Source organism: Equus przewalskii, chromosome 28 (genome assembly GCF_037783145.1).
Source record: "Equus przewalskii isolate Varuska chromosome 28, EquPr2, whole genome shotgun sequence".
Taxonomy (NCBI): Eukaryota; Metazoa; Chordata; class Mammalia; order Perissodactyla; family Equidae; genus Equus; species Equus przewalskii.
In genome coordinates this window covers 14,776,144-14,799,409 of record NC_091858.1, presented here as the reverse complement: position 1 = coordinate 14,799,409, position 23,266 = coordinate 14,776,144, and the positions used below count along the sequence as shown (strand labels likewise).

The 23,266-nt window shown below is 42.2% G+C and overlaps 1 protein-coding gene across 6 annotated transcripts in view; it reads right to left on the bottom strand.

Moving 5' to 3' along the window:
• Positions 1-4,851: 4,851 nt before the first annotated feature.
• The window catches only part of LOC103557597 (low-density lipoprotein receptor-related protein 2-like), a 43,783-nt gene continuing 25,368 nt past the window's right edge, over positions 4,852-23,266 (bottom strand). For 4 of the 6 annotated variants that reach the window (XM_070599081.1, XM_070599083.1, XM_070599085.1 and 1 more), the window contains exons 16-33: positions 22,925-23,119; positions 22,152-22,367; positions 20,315-20,553; positions 19,277-19,406; positions 18,868-19,052; positions 18,086-18,272; positions 17,324-17,542; positions 16,101-16,284; positions 14,887-15,088; positions 14,634-14,798; positions 14,255-14,455; positions 12,828-13,377; positions 12,280-12,405; positions 11,113-11,223; positions 9,469-9,705; positions 6,943-7,420; positions 5,368-5,476; positions 4,852-4,931 (exon numbers count right to left, since the gene is read on the bottom strand). In XM_070599081.1, coding sequence (XP_070455182.1) covers positions 4,902-4,931; positions 5,368-5,476; positions 6,943-7,420; positions 9,469-9,705; positions 11,113-11,223; positions 12,280-12,405; positions 12,828-13,377; positions 14,255-14,455; positions 14,634-14,798; positions 14,887-15,088; positions 16,101-16,284; positions 17,324-17,542; positions 18,086-18,272; positions 18,868-19,052; positions 19,277-19,406; positions 20,315-20,553; positions 22,152-22,367; positions 22,925-23,119 — 3,764 coding nt within the window. In that variant the 3' untranslated portion in view covers positions 4,852-4,901. Of the gene's footprint in view, positions 4,932-5,367; positions 5,477-6,942; positions 7,421-9,468; positions 9,706-11,112; positions 11,224-12,279; positions 12,406-12,827; positions 13,378-14,254; positions 14,456-14,633; positions 14,799-14,886; positions 15,089-16,100; positions 16,285-17,311; positions 17,543-18,085; positions 18,273-18,867; positions 19,053-19,276; positions 19,407-20,314; positions 20,554-22,151; positions 22,368-22,924; positions 23,120-23,266 lie in introns of all 6 variants that reach the window. The other 2 variants (XM_070599080.1, XM_070599084.1) reach the window with 1 other exon arrangement.

Sequence of the window (23,266 nt, the reverse complement as noted above, 5' to 3'; positions counted from 1 at the left end):
CCTAGTTGTGGCATGTGGGACACTGCCTCAGTGTGGCCCAGCGAGAAGTGCCATGTCCGTGCCCAGGATCCAAACTGGAAACCCTGGGCCGCCAAAGCGGAGCGCATGAACTTAACCACTCAGCCACGGGGCCAGCCCCTAAACACTTTAATCTTTGTAGTCTTATCAACCTGAGCAGCCTAACTGTTGTCCCAAACAATTGCTGGTCAGGTTTCTCACTGTGATTTCAGCCTCCTGACCTTTTAAATTTTTTCAAACTGGGGTGAATAGAACAGACCTGTCTGATGTCCTTTCATGTTCGGGGGCCAAAAGCGGGATCCCTTTAGCCCATTCAACCTTAGGCAGTGTTTTAATAAAACCTTTGTCTTAACTTTATGTCTGTTCTATTGATCCCATTTTACCCTTTAATAACTAGCTAAAGATTTCCATCCTGTTGGGGTGAGTTCTGTGACAATTCCCTTTCTGTTTTCTTTTTGTTAACTTAATATTTTCATAAGCACATGTAAAACCACAAGAAGAAGCTGAGACCCCCAAGTCTGATTAAGTTTGTAAGACTAGTCATTGTATTTTCCTTTTAATTTGGTCCTTTCATAGGTACTAATAAAACAGCTCTTTATGGCGAGAGCACTCTAAAAATTTTCCAACTTAAGGATCCATTGTCTGGCCATTTTCTCTCCAGAGTTTAAAGAATATTGTGGCCATGCAGTGTTACAAAAGAAAATCATCCCCTTTAGACATTGGCTTATAACTATAATTAGAGCATTTACTCAGAACCAGACCCAACGGGCTCTGCTTGGGCACAGACAGCATGTTTCCCATTCTGATACACAGAAACAGACACACAGATCCAGACACAGAAAAGCCAGACACCAGTGAACCGTGTCCCAGATTTACGGCAGAAAGTTCTACAACTGTTCCTGCTCCAAATGTGGGCCCAGATGGCCCCTCCATGAACCGAAAGGACCCCAGATGGCCCCTCTCTGAATGGAAAGAAACCCAGATGGCCCCTCAGTGAATGGAAGGGACCCCAGGTGGTCCCTCTGTGAATAGAAAGGACCCCAGATAGCCCCTCCATAAATGGAAGGGACCCCAGAGGAGGGGAAGGAAGTTCACAGGTGTCCCCAAGGTGACTTCCCCTATTTCAGATGGAGTCCATTGATTCACCAGAAGAACAGACAAACAAATCTAGAACCTGTTTCCTTGCCATAAGAAATGTGCCTAGGGTCAGTGGTGCCAGGCCAGATGGAAAGTACTGGGGACAGTCCCTAGGGCAAAGCACCTAGGCAGCAGCTGGACTACTTCCCAGGAAATCCCAGTCAGTCTGGGGCCATGGAGCCATGGGCAAGAGCCTCCTGGCTGGCTCACCAAATTGTTAGCACCTACAAACATAGGTTCCCTATCCACCACACAAGAGGGGCCAAATAAAAACTGGAACATGAGGCTTATGGCAAGGAAAAGGTTTTTATTTTGGATTATATCAGCCGGGAGATGAGAGCGAGCCCTCAAATTTGTCTTGTTTTGTCTCGGCTCCCTGAAAGATGGGAGGCGAGGGGTTTTAAAGTTTTGTGAGGAATGTGACTCTTGGGGGGGTGGGGCATGGTCAGTGGCCTTGCTGGTCAGAGCTTTCCCATCAGTCTGAGTTTGGCCTTGGGATGCTGCTTACAGGGAGGAGGAGGAGGTGATAAGGAATCCAGGTTGATGTCCCTGGCTGTCCGTCTCCATGGCATATAGTGGATTCTGGAGCCAGGGAACCAGGGAGTAAGCAGGGAAAGAGTGCTTTGGTTTTAACCCCATATATGCTGGGTTTAACTTAGGGGAACTGATATCAGGGCTGGCACCACTCCCACCCCTGGGTTTCGGGCCAGTGACCTCAGGCCACAAATTACTTTCTATGTACATGGCAAGTTGTGTGTAAGGTGAGGAAGCACTCGGGTAGAGAAACAGCTTTTAGAGGTAACTTATTAAATTCCTTACAGGCACTAAAGAAGTGTTAGCACCCATTCTACAACTAAAAATAAACAGAAACCATCTATGCCCTTACCTTCAATTTAGAGGTCAAATGAGAAAGTACACCAAGAAAATTACACATTTGAACATTCAAAGCTTATGTTCAAATACAATACCTCTATGCTGATGGGTGAAAGGAGTAGTTTCGGGTACACGTGGGAGAGAGTAATGAGGATGAAAAAACACAGGCCTTGGCCAAATCATTAATAGAATTTAAGCTGAGTGGATGATATATAAGGAAGATCCTGAGGGTCTTAAAGAGATGAATGGCAGCCCTTCCTTTTAGGGACATCAGAGTGAAGATGTGGGGTGGGTATAGGGGGAGAGATCCTGGTTACTAACCTTTTCCAGCTCTCTGTGGATAGGATGAGGCTCTGAGGTTCTAATATCTTTCTCAGCCTCATGGGGCTGTCTATACGTTGGCAGAATAGAATGTTCCTCACCAGCTATTCATAATTCAAATTGTTTATATTTGATTCTGAAAACATTCTATAAAACACATTGAATTTGCTCCAGACTGTATTCCCTCCTAAAGAAGCTATTAGCCTGATAAAGTGTGATCCCTCCCTTGTTTGTTTCCCAAAGAGAATAAGGATAAAGTGCTTTATTTAACTCTTAATTCCTAACAATAGACACAAAAGGTCAAATTTTGTGTAGGTCTCTTTGTGCCTAAAGCATGAACCAATTAACTTTTCCAAAGCTCCTTATTCTTCCAGAAGAAAACTTAAACCTCTTACCAGGTTACAGAAGTTGAGTTTCTATAAGGAAAAGAAAATTTTATATCTGCTCTAGGCTTATCACTCCATCTATTAGGTGGAGAGAAATTAAGTAAGAAATGAACACCTAATATAGAGATTATCACAATAGAAGGCTCTTATTGTTGATAATGTGCCATTGCTACAAATAGATAAGGTTATGAAATTGACATATTAAAACCAATTTAGGGGGTAGGGATGGTTAAGAATTAAGTATAAAATCTTAAGTATCCATTTATAAAATTAAGTCTTTCTGGTGACAGGGACATTCAGTGTGTTTTGTAAATTCTTGAATAGGGAAAGCATAACAGGATGTTAAACTAGATTCAAGTGGGATAATACTTAGGCATACATTCATAAGAGGCCAAGATTAAAGATTACGTAAGCCTGGGGCAGGGGCTAGGGAGAGGAGGTGCATCAAGACATACTAGAGTTGGCTGCAGTCAGCTCTTTTTCTTGGGAAGAGAAGAGAGGAAGTTTTTCTGGGGCCCAAACAGGAAGCAGGGTGGAAGAGTAGAAGGGTGGGGCTGGAGTAACTTGTCAGCGGAGCACCTGGGAAGTACACTGAGCTAGCCAGAGCACAAGTCCCGGAAGTGTGGCTAGAGGAGACAAAGGCAGCAGCTCAAACAGTCCTGAGAAAGTAGTGATACTGTTGTACATCACTCGTGCATGCTTTCCAGCTGCATTCCTGTGTGCCGTTGTGATGCACTTTTGCGCAGAGAAAGGCAGAGCCTTGCCAAGGGCAAACTTGGCAGTGAGGATGGCTCTCTGGAAGTAGCCAGAGAAACTTAAGACTCAGCCTGTGCGTGAGAGGGGTCTGAGGTATGTGTTGCTAAAATGGTTTCTGTCAAATATAGCTGAACCCCTGAGGCAACTGAATGATTCTCATGCATCTCCCAGGCTCAGGAAAGGCGGAGCCCCCAGCATTTGTTCTTCAGGTCAAGTTGATGTGTACTTGGGAATTTTTATGTGATTGCAGAGCACAGTTTATTTAATGTCCTATAACCCACAGTAATAAGCCTAGGGCTTCTCTGTATGCTTGGCAGCCCACACAGACTCATTCTGCAAGAACTAAATAAGCATAGTCTAGAAAAGATCCAAGCAAGAAGCGTCTGCCACATCAAGTTGTTTATCAGAATTTGGACTCATGTTCTCAGTCTCAAATACTATGCTAAGTAGTGTACAGGTATTTTTGTATTTTCATTCAGTGCCCAACTGGCCTGCTGTAGGTTCTGTTAATGCCATTTTTATCATTGGGGAATCAGTTTCCTGATTAAGTGATTTGCCCAAGATTGCTGCTATAGAATTTTAGACCACACTTCTGCTTTGTTACCTATCTCCCAACACAGATTCAATGCCCTTGATTCCTTATGTGGGTGTGAATAAAGTGTGATCCAGGAAGACAAGCAGAGGTCTTTGCAGTCCAAGGGGCTTTGGGACCAAAGTCACATCTGCATGTTTCCCCAGCAGGCAAGAGCTAGTTGAGACGAATCCTGGTCCATGCCTATAACTCTGTGTGTTGCTGCCCACAGTATCCGCCCACTTCCCTTCAAGGAAGTCTTAGACAAATCATTTGTCTGAGTAGCTACATCTGTAAAGTATGTTCACCTGTACAGAGTTTTAGACTCAAATGGAGCATAAGAAAAACAGTTTTATAAATTTTCAGCAAAAGTGAGAAATTGCACTAAAATGTATCTGAGAGAAGGAGGGGTAAGGAACACTCGAACATTTACTACACTGCAGAAACTTGACCTCTATCCTAACAGGTGAAGATTCAAGAGAGATCATTCCTCTTTGTGAAATGGGGAAACAGGTTCAGAGAGATTAACTAGCTCAAAGTTAGTGTCAGAGCCAAGATTCAAATCTAGAACTTCTGACTAGTACTGGGCCAGGCGCTCTCGGATTAGAAAGCTCCTGTGGATAAATAATAATCTAAATTACACAGAGATTGTACTGAAATCTGACCCTATAAATAGTCAGTTTTTCAACACTCACAAAACCGGATAACCTCCTCCAATTTAAAAAGCAGTTATTTTAATAAATAATCATTTACGACAAACTGTTACAGAAGTTCAAACAGTACACCATGAAACGTGTAAACAATTTTTATTGAGATGTTTCAGCTCCTGCTTTACCAGGTTAGTCAGTCTGTAAAGAGGTTAACAATTCCTGTAGGAAGAAAGACTTGAAGTTAGAGAACACGGACTACATTAAAACAAGGCAAAAACACAGTGATGGTTGAGCTTCAGAGCAGATAGAGATTACAAGGGGATGTAAATTTTAGGGGTGACTGCAACTAACCCTAATAAGATCCCACCTCATGATAGGATTGAGCCCCTCTGGAAGGCCTCCCAAAGCTGACTTTCTTGATTACTATTTCATGCATGTTTCACTTTGGTTTGAACAACTAAAGACTGAATAGAGTCTAAAGTCAAAAAAGATACTGAGTATTCATTTGATATACATAATAGCATCATTTGCCAATGACAAAAAGCTCTTGAAGTTAACACTGCCTACTTTCACCCAGCGAGGATTTTCCAGATGGCGTGTTCTTTAACTGTGTCTCACAATCTGTTTTTTCCTCAAAGACACTTCCTAGGCATACCTGTTCATCATAGGCTTCATTGACAAAAGTCTCACTATTCATTAGATTTACTTCTTCTTGGTCACTTTCTTTATAGCAGGTCGAATTTCTCGATGATGCTGTACTGTTTCTAGAAATCAAAGAAACAAAGTCAAAAGAGTTGCTCCTTGAGGCAGAAGCTGAGATTGGGCTATCGTTAGAAATGGCCAACTCATCCCCTATCAAAAATTATTGTTATGAGAATTATGCCCTGTTTTCGCTGTCTCTTTAATAAAGCAAATGACCTAGAATGGGCAACACTTGAGTCAATTATGATTTACTAGGCATTCACTTCACTTTCAAATTGATATATCTTCTCAATTAAAGGAACCTAGGTAATTAGAGTCAATGAGAACTGAATCCAAGGATAGGTAAGTGGCAACTGGACACAGGTGAGTCAAGAAAGCAGTTTAATGTAGTAGAAAGACCTGAGTTGATAACCAGAAGCCCGAGGGTAGCATCCCAGTTGATCCTAACACTAACCAGTTAGCTATTAAATAGCGTTCCTTGAGGCAAAGACATATCATTTCTCCTGGCCTTTTCTTCCATCAGTGAAGTGAAGCCTGGACAGAGATGTAACTTTCCCTATAATGTCCCTTCACAATATGTTTATGTAATCAGTTTAATCAGTTTCTTCGGTTACTGTATCTTCCAACTCTAAAGGCATTTTGTCATCATTCCTACTCTAAATCACCATTCTGTTGTCCTTGTTTGTCTCTTTAATCCAATGACTCGCTAGCTCATAGACAAAACTTAATGCTTTTTGCCTTAAATCTTTCCTGAGTTTCTTTATTTCACTTCCTGTTATGGACTGAACTGTGTCCCCTCCAAATTCATATGTGGAAATCTTCACCCTGCAGTATCTCAGAATGTGACCATAATTGGAGATCGGGTCTTTAAAGGGGTTAATTATGTTAAAATGAAATCATTAATTTGGGCGCTAATCTAATACGACTGGCATCCTATGAGAAGAGGAGATGAGGACGCAGACGTACAGATGGAAGACCATGTGAAGACACAGCAGGAAGTCTGCACCCACGATTCAAGGAGAAACCAACCCTCAGTCTCAGAAGAAACCAACACTACTGACAGATTGATTTCAGACTTCCAGCCTCCAGAACTGTGAGAAAATACATTTATATTGTTTAAGACACCCAGTCAGTGGTATTTGTTACTCCAGCCCTAACAAACTAATACACCTCCTAACAAATTTTTCCTCCACACAGTCATTGGCACTAACCCTGCCTCACTGGAAAGGAATCTTCTCACTTCATCCGAGATTGTGCCACTGACTGCTGTTGAGGCACACTTTATGTGCCCCTTACAATAATATTGTTTGCCCCAGGTCTCACTCAAAGAGATGGTCCCAATTATTATTTTTCCAGATCATCTAACAGCATGATGCATCTTAGTTGCTTCATCACCTAACTCCATCCTCAGAGGGCAAATTTCTAGAGTGGATTCACACCTCCAACCCCAATTAATCTTATTTTAATCCTATTTTATAAGCCTTCTTTGGAGTAAAACTCTCCCATGAGGACATTCATAGCAGCTCACCTTTTAAATTCGTGTTCTCTTTTGAAATATACGTATGCTCCCAGAGCCACCAGAACAACTGATAAGGTAATGATTAAGCTGAGGGCGATGTAGCCAGGGGCAGGTCCGCGCACTGCCTCTTCGCAGAACTCTCCGCCATATTCCATCAGACAGCTGCATTTTCTCAGCTCACCTTCCATGGTACAGATTCCCCTCCCATTACAGAAATCGCTGCTACAGGGCAAATGTTTTGACATCTGTGAGTCTTTGGGCCGAACAGATGCCCCTCTTTCCTTGGTGTCTGAGGTCTTGCTTTCTCTAGCAGGAATCAGAGGGTTTAGTGTTCTCCTGACAGGATAATTCATCCCTTCTGGATCCTGATAGCTAGCCTTGGTGGACTCGGGAGCCTGGAGAGAGTGGGCTGCTTTTGGAGTCACTCTTTTTCCAGCCTCTGGCTTTTTAGGTGTTGGTGTTGAATGGGTTTTATCTGGATAGGTACCTACAAAATAGTAGGCATGAGTGTGGCTCTATATACATGCACCACATAATGATGTTTCAGCCAATGACAGATCACACATGCGACAGAGGTCCCATAAGGTTAGTATCATAAAACTACGTGTGTAGTAGGCTATACCATCCAGGTTTGCGTAAGTACATCTATGACATTCGCACAAGGTTGAAATTGCCCAACAACACATTTCTCAGAACACATCCCCATTGTTAGGTGACACGATTGTATTTCACAACATCAAGAATTCTAGCAGACTTAACCAGATCAGTTTGAATTTACGAAATCATAATCACTACTATTACTCTTGGCCAAACAAAAAACTATTAAAAGCTTATATAAAAAACCTGCATATCTTAAGGCACTTAAAATGCTGGGTTTCGGGACTAGTGTAGTCTATGATACCAATCTCTTTTTAAATGATGGTATGCACAGTTTTAGCCAAGGTAGATTCCATCCTTTACAAAAATATCTTATTCTATAAGGATTAGTGTGGTAGATCTAAGGAGCAAATACCTAGACCAGAAAGATTTTTAAGATGTAAGTTTATTTGGAAACATTTTAATTTTTTTAAGTCCAAGTAAATGATAGTCTTAGCAAGGTCTACAAGTTGCAAATATTGAACTGGATTTGGTGGCAGTGGTGGGAGGGCATGCATAAGGTGGGGAGTAGGCAACAGGGTGCTTCTAGCCAAAGAGGAATCCAAAAGTTAAGTTTGTTTTTAAGGCATCTCACCATATTCTCCACCATTGTTGGCACAAGTATTATTCCTCATATGAACACTGAAGACCAAAGTACCAGGAGGGAAGATAGCACTATTAGCAGTAAAACTGATTCTTGGTCTCTACCTTAAGTTGGTACCATAGGAGTATTTCTACTCTTTGATGGTAAGTAAGGTGTATCCAGAGGAAGCCAGTCTAACTTTTAAGAAGTTTCATGTAAACGTCAGAGTGAAGTAATTATTAAGGAGCAGAGCCAACTCTTGGGCCTAGGTCATCGGGAATGGCAGAGAGAGTGAAGGTATGTGAGATTTCTGGTTGAGTTTAAAACCAGGTGGTGAAGGTGATAAATTTCTCACTCGTTGACACCCATCCCCCTTCCTTGAGTCACTGCTACACAGGGCATTCAAGGAAACCACTCTCCTCTGCCAGACCATAGAATCAACTCTGGGAATCAATTTCCATTATCTTTCCTAGTGAAGAAGAAGTGATTAGAGGTAATAACTGGTCTTCCAGCTAGGCAGGTTTTAGGAAGACGAGAATTTAAATTGAGAAGTCAATGAGAACTCTTCACTCTAAGATTCCCTTTCCAAATCTTTTTCTTTACTGGTTATGACCAGTTTCAATATTGAGCCCACTGTCTCTTCAGTTCTACAGCTTATGTGACTTGGTTACCAATGGAGCTGTAGCTTTAGAATTAGAGGATGGTCGTTACAGCAGAATTAGATATTATCATCACTCAGCTGACTGGCCATGACAACACCTTTCCATGAAGAAATTATTGGGCACAGTATTTCTATAACAACCATCTACAGCTAGCATTTAAGTACTAAGTGACAGTGTTATGTCCTAATATGACAACTTTATACACATTCTCTGTATTCCTTAACTCTGTAAGGTAGAAAACACTATTTTCTACATCAAAAAGGGGGAATCAAAACAGGTTAAATAGTTTGCCCAACCTCCTTCCCCTGGGCTGTGCTCACTGTGTGATCAGTTTAAATGGACTGAATCAAATCTACGTTAAATGACTGCTCTTTCAGACAACATACAGACTATCCAGTTCTTTGGAGCTCACTATCATATTGTCTATTCTAAAATCGAATCAGAAGGCACATTAGCTTTCCACAAGAAGTCCACAAAATCTATATGCAATTGCCCATAGTTAGAAGTTTCATATTGTTCAGTTTAAAGAGTACACAGTGATAACAAGGTAACAGTTTAGAGGATAAAACTTTGAGGAATGTTGCAGAAATAGATATTACTAAAAGTAAATTATTCATGATGAGGAATAATGGGTCCTGGGTAGGAGTTACTCACAGCCCATTTCATCAGATCCATCCAGACAGTCTGCACGACCATCACACACTTGCTCCATGGGAATGCATTTCTGGCCATCCTTACAGGACTGTAATGGTGCAGCGCATTGGGCAGCTTCAATACATTTGCTTGTGTCGGCCAAGTAGTACCCACGGGGACATTTACAAGTCTGTCCTTCAGGGTTTGGTAAACAAATATGGCTACATCCTCCATTGTCTTTTGAGCAGCTGTTACTACCTGTGGATCCCCCCCCCCCCAAAAAATATTGATTTAGATCATTTCAGAAGCGTCTTCTGCAAATTTTCTGCAAACAGACTATCCGAGTTACCAGACCCAGATGTTTTCCCCAGTATAGACAGCTCTTCAATTTAATTCCTTTTAGTCGACTAGGTAGCCTGTGATTGCTCATTCTTCTTCACGGATTAGGATGGCTTTAGAAGCCTAGGAGTTCAGACAGGGACTGGCTTAAGAGAAATTGAGGTGACGTCTGGCTCATTCAAGACCCCATTGTGAGTTCTCTTCTCTCCTCACACCAAGTATCCAACATCAGAACAAGAAGGGCCTTAGAAATAAAGCTCTCTTTAGATGAAAACAGGGAGGGTGTGGTCTCAATTATCCCTCTAAGAGTCATAGATAGGGAGAATAGATTGGTGATTGCGAGAGGTGGACGGTGAGGGATGGGGGAAGAAAAAAAAGTCTGATTGTCAGCCATTTATAGCTTCTCATAGTTCTCCAAGGGTTATATCTTAAGCTTTAAATTCTAGTGAGGTTTCACCTCTTGAGATATTCCAGGAAGTGAGGAATAGATATGTATGTAGTGCAGATAAAACCTACTTTAACTGTGACAGGGACCCTCTTTCTGCTTCTCAGAACTAAGCCACAGATTATTATCACTTGGGTGACAATTTGTCACACTGAGGAATGCTAAAAAGGTTCTCTCCACAGAGCCAAGACTTCTGGAGTTTAAGCATGACTAACAGCAGTTTATAAGCTTTAGCTTTCAAAAACAAAGCAATGGAGCAGTATTCCCTTAAGACTAACAGATTCATCATACACAGTAGCGGGAAGTGTGGCTAATTATTTGAGCCCACATTGTTGGTGTTAATCTCAACCAGGAACAGATTTCACCTATGACTACTTTAACTAAGCCCATCATCATCCTCCCTAAACTTTCAGGTAGGCACTCCATCTGTCTCTATAAGCAAGGTGGAGAAAAACATCTGAGCACCCCCAAGTTGATAGCTCAAGGATTAGTTAACATCACAAGTAGATAGAAGGGACAATGAGTACAATGCAGACCAGTTCCACTTTAGAGCTAAAAGGGGATTTCAATTATACCTCAGCTGTAATTCAGTCCACAATAACAGAACTGAAAATAGAATCCAAGTATACCAAACCCCAGCTCCAAATTTTTACCGTTGTGTCTCCTAGATAAGTAACAGGACTAGTTATATAGCAGAATCAGACTATATGTAACTGGGTAAAGACAAGAGAGTTATGCAGATCTATAGGAATCTGCCAGAGAAATATTTTAATTTAATGGGAAACACAAAGATATTTCAAGGAGCTACTGCAAGACGGAGTACCCTCTTCATGGGGAAATTCAGTAGACTTCGGTGTTATAATCACTGCAAGGTTGCTTACCCTGTTGATTAAGTTTACTATAAACTTTTAAATCCACAATCTTCTGGTCTACTTGGAACCACCGGTTTTCTACAAGTTCTGCCTTGCTGTACCAAACTTTAGTGATTTGAGCTGAAACAGAAGCCAGTGACCAATCATCAACAAAAGTGAAATTTTATCTTAAGACAGTTTCCTGGATGAAGAACATTGCTCAGTAGGAAAACTGTCTCTCATCTGCATAAACTCCAGTTGAATAACAAGAGTTTTACAGAAGAGACGTGTTTTTCTAAATCTTCTTTCTGGGAAGAAGCTTCAAGATAAATAAAAACAGCCAGCCTTTCTCCAAAATAAAGTCAGGTGTAAGTTATGTTAAGCACATTCATATATGTCCAGATATATAAAGATAGAAAATTTAGATACGAGACATTTAAATGCAGCCCATACAATTGATGGGTAATGATTTTAAACATTGTTCTGGAACAACATTTCTGCAAATGGCTTATCCACAACAAGAATTCGCCTGGGCATCTTAAAATAGATGGCAAAGGTCTCACCATATAACTAATAAATTAGCGTCTCTGGGGTAGGATCTGACAACTTGTTTTTGCAATTCTAATGTGGTCAGTCCAACTGATCTATGGACCAGCCTTTGCAAATAGAAAGAGATAGATTTATTTTAAACAGCATTTTCCAGTTTCACCAAATCTAGACTCTAGCCAGAAACAATACATAAGAGCACTGTGGTTTAGAACAATCATCCTGCAAGTACAGAATGCTCTGTAATGCACCCAGCACTTTCATGTGTGTTTAGTCCCCTGAGACAGATACTGTTCTTATTTTACAGGTAAGGGATTGCAGCTACTGACAGGGCAGTTATACCACCTCATTCCAATTCCTGGCCCAGTTCCCTCTGCACCATACCATGGTGTCCTCTAAAGCCAAGAGCCTCCTATGAAAGGCAGAATGGGATTAAGCATATTCATATATAAAGAATAACCAAAAAAGTAAAAGCTCCCCCAAATCTTAGAATCCCTGTTATACATACATGTTAGATCAGGGAAGTCACTTAGCCATTCTGCAAAAGAAAGACACTGCCAAAGATAAGTGCTAAGCAGTAGCAGATTTGCTTTAGATACCCAGGAGTCAATTCAGATCACAAAGACAATCAGATGTAGAATTAAGACCTACCGTCATCAATTGTTGTCCAGAATATCATGCCTTGGCCATACGTAAAGAGGTTAAGGCCCTGAATGCCTCTGCGGTCTACTCTGTATCTAGAGCCATCTTGTTGAATGCTTTCTATGAGTCCTCTCCCTAGAGAGAGAGGGTCAGTTAATTTCACTTAGCCCAAACAGTGGTCCTCTATCCTGTAGGCTTCTTTGTGTCTTGTCCTGCCTCCCCTCCTAGAGGACACCGTCTGCCATGCATTCTTTGAAGACCAGTTCTTCTCATTCATTCTGCTCTAACAGTGATACACAAAGATTCACTCATGCATGTTTGTTAAGTTCTTGATTTTATTCCTTCACAAAGGTGCAAGTGCACGACTCTGCGAGCTACCATATGCTGCTCAGGATGGGCAATGATTGTATTGGTTTGGAAGGTGGTTCAGAAAATGTAGACTCAGACCTAAAAGCTATTTGAAGTGATGGCTGGAGACAAGAAAGCAGAACATCACCATTTCACTCCGACCAAGGTCCCTCAGACTCACATTTAGGATATAGATAATAACTGCTTACCAGCGTCAGCCCAGTACACTCGGGTCTCTGAATCTGAAAAGGTCAGGCCCACAGGGACCTCAGATTTCTGCCACAGCACCTTCCTCCTGCTGCCATCCATGGAGGCACATTCAATGCTGGAGCCACGCTTACTGTCCTCCTGGGAACCCTGGTCCACAAAGCACATGATTGCAGTAGGTGGGTGGAGCACAACAGAGGTTGGGCGGTAAAGATTTTCACTGAACAAGACAGTGGAATACTGGCCTTTTGGGGAAGCTACACTGATGTGAGGATTCTCACTGTCAATCCAATATATGTTTCCACTGAACCAGTCCACAGCAAGGTCGATCACTGTCCCCTCCACAGATATGATTTTCCTCCAAGAGAGCTTTCCAGATTCTTTGAGCCTCAGCAGTCTGATATCACCACTATCCGACTCTGAAAGGTAGAGGGTCTTTTCCTGGACAAGGTAATCCACTGACGCAAGCTGGTTCACATTGGTAAAGGGAAGTATCCTATGTTCTGGTAAAGTTGCTTGTCCTAGCGAAGTTTCTAGATTTTTCACATAAATCTGTGGAAAAAAATGAGGTGGATGGCACCAGCTGAGTCTAGTCTAATTCTTCATCTTGATTTTGCATTCATGCTAAGATATGCAAGTTCAGATTTTCATATATTCTACCTTCTAAAAGCAGATAGCAGTTATTTCTCTCACTTCCTGGAACTTCAAATACTTAAAATTCCCTGAATCCGTGAGTTTTGAAGATTTACTCCTCTGTTAAAGGCCCTCCCCTTTATTTTTGAAATTTATTTTTACTGCGATATAACTGACATATATCATCGTGTAAGTTTAAGGTGTATAACGTGTTGATTTGATACATTTATATATTAAGGGCCCTCTCCTTGAAATGAGACTCCACTTTTAAGATCTTACTGAAACTGAAATTCATCTTCTACCCCAAAATGTCTTTTGTCATGTGAAAGTGCCAAAGTTGACAAGTCTTCTGGATGGTAGAAGTTAGGGGTGACTTACTGGTTAGTACCTTTTATCCTATGATTTAAGAAAAGTTCCCTCATGAAAGGTATTTGTGCCCCAGGCTAGAACCCAGCCAAGTTCTTGTATTTGGAATTACTCTACATCGTCAGCTGGTCCTTGGACAACTAAACAAAGTTAAACACACTCTCAGATCCCTAACCCCACTGTGTTCTGAAGTACGAAGTGTTTCTTATGAGTGTTTCAGTAGGAGTGGTCTTCATTTCACAGCTATTTTATTTTGGTCATGATAGCTCCCAGAATACAGTGAATATTAAAATTTAAGTTGTATTTGAAGAATATTCCAAGGGAAAGAGCCCCTCCTATTTATAACTGTAATGGAGAATTCAAATTACTCAAAGTCTGAAATGGAATGTGGGCCAAGAACAGATACATGAGTAAGCCTGTGGAACAGTACCTGTGTGATAACTGTGGGAAACACAAGGAACAGAAACGCAGACTCCTCGAGTGGAACACAGCTGATGCCGTCATCTGCAAGCAGGAGTCCAACTGGGCAATGACAGCTTCCCTTGGATCGTGGGCTCAGAAGGCACAAGTGAGAACATCCTGTGTCCAGACAAGGATTAGAAGACCTGGGCTGTAGCACAGCATGCATTATCTGGAAGAAAATAGCTACATGTCACTATGAGTTACGGAATCCTTATAAAACAGCAAATGAATAAACTGTGCTTTTTAATCATTATAGATGGGTGTCACTACAGTTTGTACTCGGGAGCTCATACATGTAGCCTCCTCAGGGAGAATTAGGGGGATATTTTGAAGAGTATGCTATAGACCTTGAGTCCATAAGGCTGTTCAAAACGCTTGATGAGGACAGCCCTGTTCTTGCCTGTCGTCTTCTTCATGCGCTGTACTGTTCTCGTCTTCATTTCAGACCAGAAGACTTCATCTTCAAACACAGCGACCGAAAAGGGGTTCTTGATTTGTGTTAGCTGCAACATCTAAAATGGTGATGGTGAGGTGTCTGGGATGAGTTTTACACCAAGCACAGGACATTCTATACAAGCCTAATACTAAAAGAACACTTACACTAATACCAGTACCATCTAGATTGGCAGAGCCAATACAGTGAAATTTGTCATCAGACCAGAATATCTTCCAACTCAACTGGTCAAGAGCTATGCTAGTTGGCCAGCCAAGACCTTGATTGATGAGTATTTTTCTGCTGCTACCATCCATTCCAGCTTGTTCTATTTGAGGTTCTCCTCCAATTTCAGACCAGTACATTAACCTATATGGATAAAGTCCATTTTAAGATAAAGTATTACCTCACAGAAAATAACATCAATTCATTCCTTAAAACACTGATTTACAGCCCAACTATTTTTTCCTCAAACTTAAACTTGGTCTATATCTTAAGCATAATTTGTGAAGTAGTAAAAGAAGGTTTTCCTTGAAATTTTATGGTAATTGATTAGTCATCATTTACGGGTAAAATATCTATAATGACAGCTGTACAAGAAGCCTAAGAAATACATTAGTCCCCAGCCTGGAAAATATCCAGGGAAACTGCTAATCTTTTCTGGGCCAGAAAGTAGGCTAGTTCCATGGGCAGATGTGTGCCTCAGACCTCATTCTTGGCCACAAGCCATTAGATGCATTAGAAACTACTGCCAATTTCCTGAGGACCACGTTAACAGATTCCTAGCTGAAGGTATTGGAAAGAGAGAAAAACAGAGGGAAGGTATCCAGTCTGGGTCACCTTTGGACCCTGAGTTTTGCTCTATCTTGTTCTTACATTTGATACACACACCATCCCAATGAGGCTTTAGCTCTGACAAGTAGGAAATATTGTCTCTAAGTTCCTGGCTCTTTGCAGACAGAAAGAACTCTAGATAGAAGAACCCAGATTCAACCCCAACACTCAATAATTCCCTCCTCCCCCACCAATCACATTATTGTAAATTAAACACCATCCCCAGTTCCATTCGCCCTCCTCCTGCTATTTTAAAGCCATAAAAATTCTCCATTCAGAGGTATACTTATTTATTATAGCGAAAGAAAGTATAAATAGACCACCAAGTGGCACATGCACATCTCACTTTACTGATATAAAGGACTTTTTCCAGAAGCTTTCAAAATTACTATGTGTATGGTTGACCCACATCACCATAAGATCTAAAGTAAAGTCAGATGAGGTTTCTATTCGCTCGAGCTGTATTGAATGAACACGGCCAAAGTAGAACTAAGAAGAAATAACAAACTTAAAGGACTTGATCAGGCATTGTGACACCTGGACTCACCCATTTAGGGGATCTAAAGCCAAAGACCGTGCTTGATTCAAGTCGTCGTCCAGGACGATCGTGTACTCAGATTTTCCTCTCCAAATAGCAGTCAACTGAATTGCCAAAATCCGGCCAGCTGTCCCATCCATCCAGTAGAGATTTCTCCCGATCCAGTCAACCACTATACAGTCTGACTTTATCCCTGAAGAGAGGAAACCATTTGACATGTGTACTTAGGTTCAATTATAGCTTTTACTAGGTTCGAGCTCACAGGGTTCAGATTTGCATGCCATGTTAATTCATTTCCCAACTTGTATATGCATCTCCATCAGAGCAGTCTTCTCTAAAATGCTCCAAAGTACTATTTGTAGGGGAAGGTGACCATTAAACATAATGATCACTGGCTGATGGTTTGGCTGATTCCCCTATCTATTGAGATGAAAATGCATCTTTCCATTACTAACCAACCAGCAAGCCTTGATCCTTTTTAGTTAAGAAGATACAGTAGTACCCCTTATCTGCGGTTTTACTTTCCATGGTTTCAGTTACCTGCAGTCAACCACAGTCCAAAAATATTAAATGGAAAATTCCAGAAATAATCCACAAGTTTTAAATTGTGCACTGTTCTGAGTAGCATGATGGAATCTCACACCATCACGCTCTGCCCCGCCCATCATCATTTTGTCCAGCGGACCCATGCTGTATATGCTACCTGCCCTTTAGTCACTTAGTAGCCCTTTGGGTTATTAGATCGACTGTCACGGTGTCACAGTGCTTGTGTTCAAGTAACTCTTATTTTATGTTATGCCCCAAAGCACAAGAGTGGTGATGCTGGCAATTGAGATATGCCAAGGAGAGGCCATAAAGTGCTTCCTTTAAGTGAAAAGGTGGAGTTCTTGACTCAGTAAGAAAAAGAATCGTATGCTGAGGCTGCTAAGATCTACAGTGAGTTTTATTACAGTGTATGTTATAATTGTTCTATCTTAGTTATTGTTGTTAATCTCTTACTGTGCAATTAAACTTTATCATAGTTATGTACATATAGGAAAAAACAGAGTATATATAGGACTCGGTACAATCACAGTTTCAGGCATCCCCTGGGGTCTTGGAATATATCCCCCATGAATATAGAGGGACTACTGTGTAATAAACCAAAGTTTAGAACGTTAATGGCCATTCATTTTATTTTCATGCTGTGTGTACTTAGTAAGGGCAAGGTGAAAGCATACCCAGGGACACACCTTTCACCATGGTCCCTTTCTTCTTCGTGTCCATGCTGATCCACTTGATACTTTCCGCACCGAGATCTGTCCAGAAGATTTTCTGCTCCACGAGGTCATAGTCAATAGAGAAAATAATCAAGTTCTTGTCTGTAGTTGCCAGAATATCTTCTTTCAAGCTCCTCAATCCGTAGAGGAGCAGGTTAAACTGAATTGCCACAAGCAGGATTGGTTCAGGACCTGTCGAATAAGAACCACTTTCAGCATGGCCTTGAGGAGTTTGAACAGCTAAGGAATGGGAGGACAAAGTAGAGTTGACCTCACTGCCAGGCCTGCGATACCAGCCAGCTGGTGTCTGAGTAGTTCTTCCCTCGATGTAACGGTTAAGCCAATACTCATGGTTGGAAGATACTTAGAATAAAGGCGTGATTAGCTTAAATTGAAACCCACATTTCTAATTAAATATTTGGAGGTAAGTGGGCTGAAAAAAGTACTTGTCAGGACTTCAGACATTTATTCTAACTTCAGGTAAGGTTGACCCCCAGATAGAGCCAGAGTTAAGTCTTGTTATAACAATGCCTTATGAGTAGACACTATGAGACTCAAATTCAGTCTCAAAGACAAGGTATAAAAATGAGAATGTGCTAGGCTTGCTCTGAAGACAGATAAAGCAGGCAGGAGATTTAAGACCTGAGAAAGAGCTTTGCAGTGGTATTCCTGGAAGATTTAGGACCTTGAAGCTCATGACTCAGGGCTGAGGAGTTATTCCCAGCTCCAGTTTACCTGTTGCTTTACAGGTGTGGCCATCAGGCTCCAGCAAGTAGCCAGGATGACAGGTACAGCTGTAGGAGCCCCTGGTATTGACACAGGTCTGACTGCAAGGCTGACCACCCAACTTCTGGCACTCATCCACATCCTTGCAGATTTGGCCACTGCTCTTCAGCTCAAAGCCTTGCTCACAAGCACATGTCTGAAAGAGGTTGGAAAACATTAAGACTTTCTGAAGACAGTACAACACTGACATAAAGGCCTCAACTTGGCTATAAAAAGCACATGGCAATACACTCAATTTCAGCAAATCAAACAGTTCTTAGAACCAACTTCATTTTGAATAGTCACTCTCTCCATCTTATCAACACTGCCACACACCTCATACCTTTGCCACCACCATGGGTCCCAAGTTAACAAAAGTGTCCAAGTTCAGCCCAGGTCACCTAGAAACCCCAGCAGAATCAGTAAGTGAAGAGGCATGCAGACCTGAATTAATCAATTGTCTACCCATAGAGATGTTACTATGACCAGACATCAGAACACAGTTTTCTTCTACCTGCCCATCAGAATCAAGTTCACTACGCTCAGCCAACTAACAGTGCTGGACTAGAGCAGAGGCAGTCCTCAATTTAAGGGCAGGCCATATTCCAAATGCTCATATGGAAGGAACTTCGAGAGAACTTCTTGCTTAGCCCCAAGTGTTGCCCAGAGCTCACATCTGGGGCAGGAAGTGTTGCCCCCTTTCACTAGAGCAAGTTCATAGCTGCTAGAGAACAGAAACTGAACCAACTCACAGGCCCCTGTGGGGACTTGTAGCAGGAGTGAGAACACTGCGCTTGGCCGCATGCTGATGACGAGCACTTTCCACCTTCATCCGAGCCATCGGCACAGTCCTCCTTCCCGTCACACACCAGGCTGACGTTGAGGCAGGCATGGGAGCGACACTGGAACTCAGAACTCTGGCACTTCTCAGGGGGGCCTGGAGAGGACGACTTTCTACTCTGATAGTCTAACCCCCAACATCCCTCCCACAGCAAGGCTTCCCTGTGTACTATCAAGACACCTCCATCTAGTAAAGGAATGGATTTCAGGTCGTGCAGCATCTGCTGGCTAAGCTGGTCTCTCACGCCGAGAGAAAGCCAGCAGTAGGTGTCGCTTCGAAGCCGTGTGCCTTCTCCCACAGCGAGAGTGCCCTGCACTTACATCCAGCCTCATCACTGCCGTCCCTGCAGTCACGCTGCCCATCACAGAGCCACGAGTCAGGCACACACTGGTCTCCACTTGCACAGGACCACTGCCTGGAGCCACAGCGAAGCTCCTCAGGGTCACAGTCCTGAGGAGACAGTGAGTGTCTCTGTCAGCCAGCGACATCTGCATTCCGAGTCCAGGAAGGGGTTCTCGGAGGAAGAAGCTTGGGTTATGAGAGAACTCTTAAGTCTCTTCTGCCACGAGGCCAGATAGAGCCTAAAAACTCAGAGGTGACGCGAATCAGGAGAAACTGCACAGCTGGCGTTTAGGTGAGGCGTTCTAGGTGATACAAACGTGGGTGGGAAGTTGGAAGAAATGTCTTATTTTGCCAAACTAATAAGAAAGTCTTATTTTCATTTAAGAAATGTAAGCAAAAGAATCTGCCCTAGAAACTCTTCTCTAGAATCCTTCCCACCATTTCTAATGCAAACCCTGGCGCATTAAAAGTTACAGCATCTTTTGCACCTAATCTGACTTGGAAGCTCAAATCTGGTGCAGGATGTACAAGAGGAAGAGAAGGGGGACATTGTGCACATGCTATATCCCAGAACCTTTAGAGGCCTTCTCAACCCCTCAGACATTACATGGCTTATCTCACACCCATTTTACTGATGAGGAAATGGAACATTAGGGAGTAAGTATTTCTCAAGGTCAAATGCAAGCAGTAGGATTCAAGCCCAGGTTGCATCTCAAATGATGTGGGAGCTGCAGTGTACTGCATGATGACAATTAATTGAATATCTCTGACTTGGATATTTAAGCCAGGGTCATCAAGACCTAACATTTGCAAACCTTCTTACAATAAAAGCCTCTTAAAAGTTTGACTTTAAACAGGATGATCTTGATTCTTTGAAGTAGTTCCAAGTGGCTTCCTGGGCAGTAATTATGGGAGACATCTTTGCTCTTGTGTTTTCCCAAGTTTTCTACAGGGAAGCACGTGTTACTGTTGTGATTAGAAATCTACTTTATTTTTCGGAAAGAAGATTGGACTACCTTCTCATCGGTTCCATCTTTGCAGTCTAAGTCGTGGTCACATATCCAGTCTGCCAACACACATTCTCCACTCCTTGGGCACTTCACCTCCCCTCCTGGGCACCGCAGCGGCCAGGCAGCAGGACAGCCTTCTTCATCTGAGTGGTCCAGGCAGTCTCGGTTGCCATCACAACGCAGAGAGTAAGATATGCATTGGCCATTCCTACATCTAAATTCAGATGTGCCGCATTTTTCATGAACTGGAAAATAAAGCTTTAGGTAAGAACTCAGGTAGATGTAGAAGTGATTCAATGGCAAGTAAAATGGTTTGAAGACTCCCTGGCCTTCTGCTGTCGCCTTGGAAACTCAGCCCCAGCAAGTGATAGGACAGAAGGCAGTTCAAGTCACGTGTTAGGCCAGAAAAGTCCTACTGACCTAGCCCAGAAAATCCTCTCTGTCCTGGAGAATAAAGCCTGAGGGACAGCGATGGGAGGACATGTGGAAGGACTGTGGGAAAGGCAGGGTAGGGGGATTCAGCTTTGGGACCTTAATATCATCCATGAAAAGAGAAATTCTCCCACAACATCCAACATACTCTACAATTTATGTTCTTGGACTCAGTGCCTACAGAAGGAAGTAGCTTGACTTGGTTCAAAAAAAACGATCAGGTCTTACACAAAACTGTAAATACGTATTGAAAAGTAAATTATACCTTGGGTTCTTCTCTACTTCCTTCCTGTATCTCTTTCTCCCTGATGTTCTTCCCATAAGCCAGGTCACCTCCACATCTAAATCTATCATGGTACCTTACCCAGCCTCCTCTTCTTCCCACTTCAAGTCTCCAAATTCTCTCTCTATCCTATGCCCACAGGGCAATGAAGGTCTTTGAAACATGTCATTGAGAAGAATAAAAATAAAGTGTGAGTATCTCATAAAAATGAGGAGATAGTGATAACACCTACACATAAGATGGCTCATCACATGAGAAGACCCAGGACCAAAATTAAAATCTTCAAGGAGGTAGATTTGAGCTCAACAAGAAATACTACTTTGTTTTGGTAAGTAGACTGGTTTTCCACTACTGGAAATCTTGTCATGGAAAAGGGAATGTTACAGTGTGATATCCAAGGTCCCTCCAACTCAGGAACTTTCATCTTAGTCTGTTAACTCTGCAGTAACTACAGTCCATCCTCACTATTTGTGGATTCAGTATTTGCACATTCACCTACTTGTTCAAATTTATTTGAAACCCCTAAACTCAGCACTTGCACACTTTCATGGTCATTTGCAGAGATACACAAAGCAGCAAAAATTTGAGTTGCCCGACACACATGTTTCCAGTAGAGGTTGAACAAAGCAACGTTCTGCTTTCTTGTTTCAGCTCTCATACTATAAACAAGTGTCCTTTCTGGAGTCTACTTAGGACCATGCTTTTCCCATTTTTATACTTTTTGCTGATTTTGCTGTTTAAAATGGCCCCTGAATGCAGTGCTGAAATGCTGTCTAGTGTTCTTAGGTGCAAGAAGTCTATGATGTGCCTCAGGGAGAAAATACATGTGTCCTATAAGCTCTGTTCAGGCAGGAGTTACAGTGCTATTGGCTGTGACTTCAATGTCAATGAGACAACGATATACATTAAGCTGTCTTTAAACAGAAACAGACACAAAACAGGGTTATATATTGATTGGTTGACCAAAACGTTGTGACCAGAGACTCACAGAAACCCCACTCTGTATTTTTGTAGAAACAATGATTCAATATTCACTAATTCACTCTTTGTGTGGCAACTTTATAGAACGTTAAGTACCATGCATAATACAGTTTAAAATATATTCCAAGGAAGTCTCCTGGAACTTACTACATCTTTGTTCATCTTTTTTGTCAGCACAGTCTGGGTGGCCATCACAAAGCCAGCTCTTAGGGATACAGCGGGTCTTGTTGTCACAACGCAGAGAACAATCCTCGGTGGGCTTCCAGCAGTCCCACTCATCAGAGCCATCCAAGCACTGCCGAGCCCCATCACAGTGGTACTTCTCCTCAATGCACTTGTCTCCATCCAGACACTGGAAGACCCCTGAATGGAAAGGGCCAAAAGCCAGCACCATATACTCAGTCATGCTGAAGCTCTGAAATTGGATTAATGCACCCTCATTCCGGAGGTTGAGGGTTAAATAGGCTGCATTTTATTTTCTCGAGTTTTACATCTTAGTTGATCCATAAGCAAGCTTCAACAAAGTGCTCAGGTCAATTAAGTCAGTAAGCTGAACGAGGTTGTTTAAATAAGGCCTCATATTTGTTTGGTTACTTTAGCGACTTGTTAGAACATTACCACGTCTGTTATAAGTGGTCCATTTAGGTCATTCTATGGCTCAGCCCCTATATATAAAAGCAAATATTGAAACATTTAAGCAAATGTAAGGAAGCAATAGTTGCATTATACCTGGTAAAACACTTGACTTGAATGTGATAAGATGGACACTCCCAGAATCCCAGACTGTGACTTATCTATGATAATTTATCTGGGGAAGGCAAGTTTGATGATAACAAACATTCTGGCAATTCATACCCTGCACCCAAAATGGAATCAATATACCTGGAACAAAAGACTGAGACCAGGAGATGGTGACGCACCTGGTTTGTTGCAGAACTGGGAGCAGTTCTCTTCATCCGAGCCATCCTGACAGTCCGGCTCGCCGTTGCAGAGGTTCTCCCGAGAAATGCATTCCTGCCCATTCCGACAGGGCACAGAGGATCGGGTGCAAAGTAGAGGGGGTGGTGGAGGACGAGTAGGAGGGGTGGTTGTGGCTACTTCTTCAGCCTCAGGATCTAGAATAAACAGTTGCTTCAGCAAGTCAGATCCTTAGGCAACGGAGATGTGCTTGCACTGTCCTCCTCCAGAAAACCATGTCATGGCTGGGTAGCGACATTCTCCTACCTCATGGGAAGAAAAAGTGAAACTGACCCAAAGCCTAG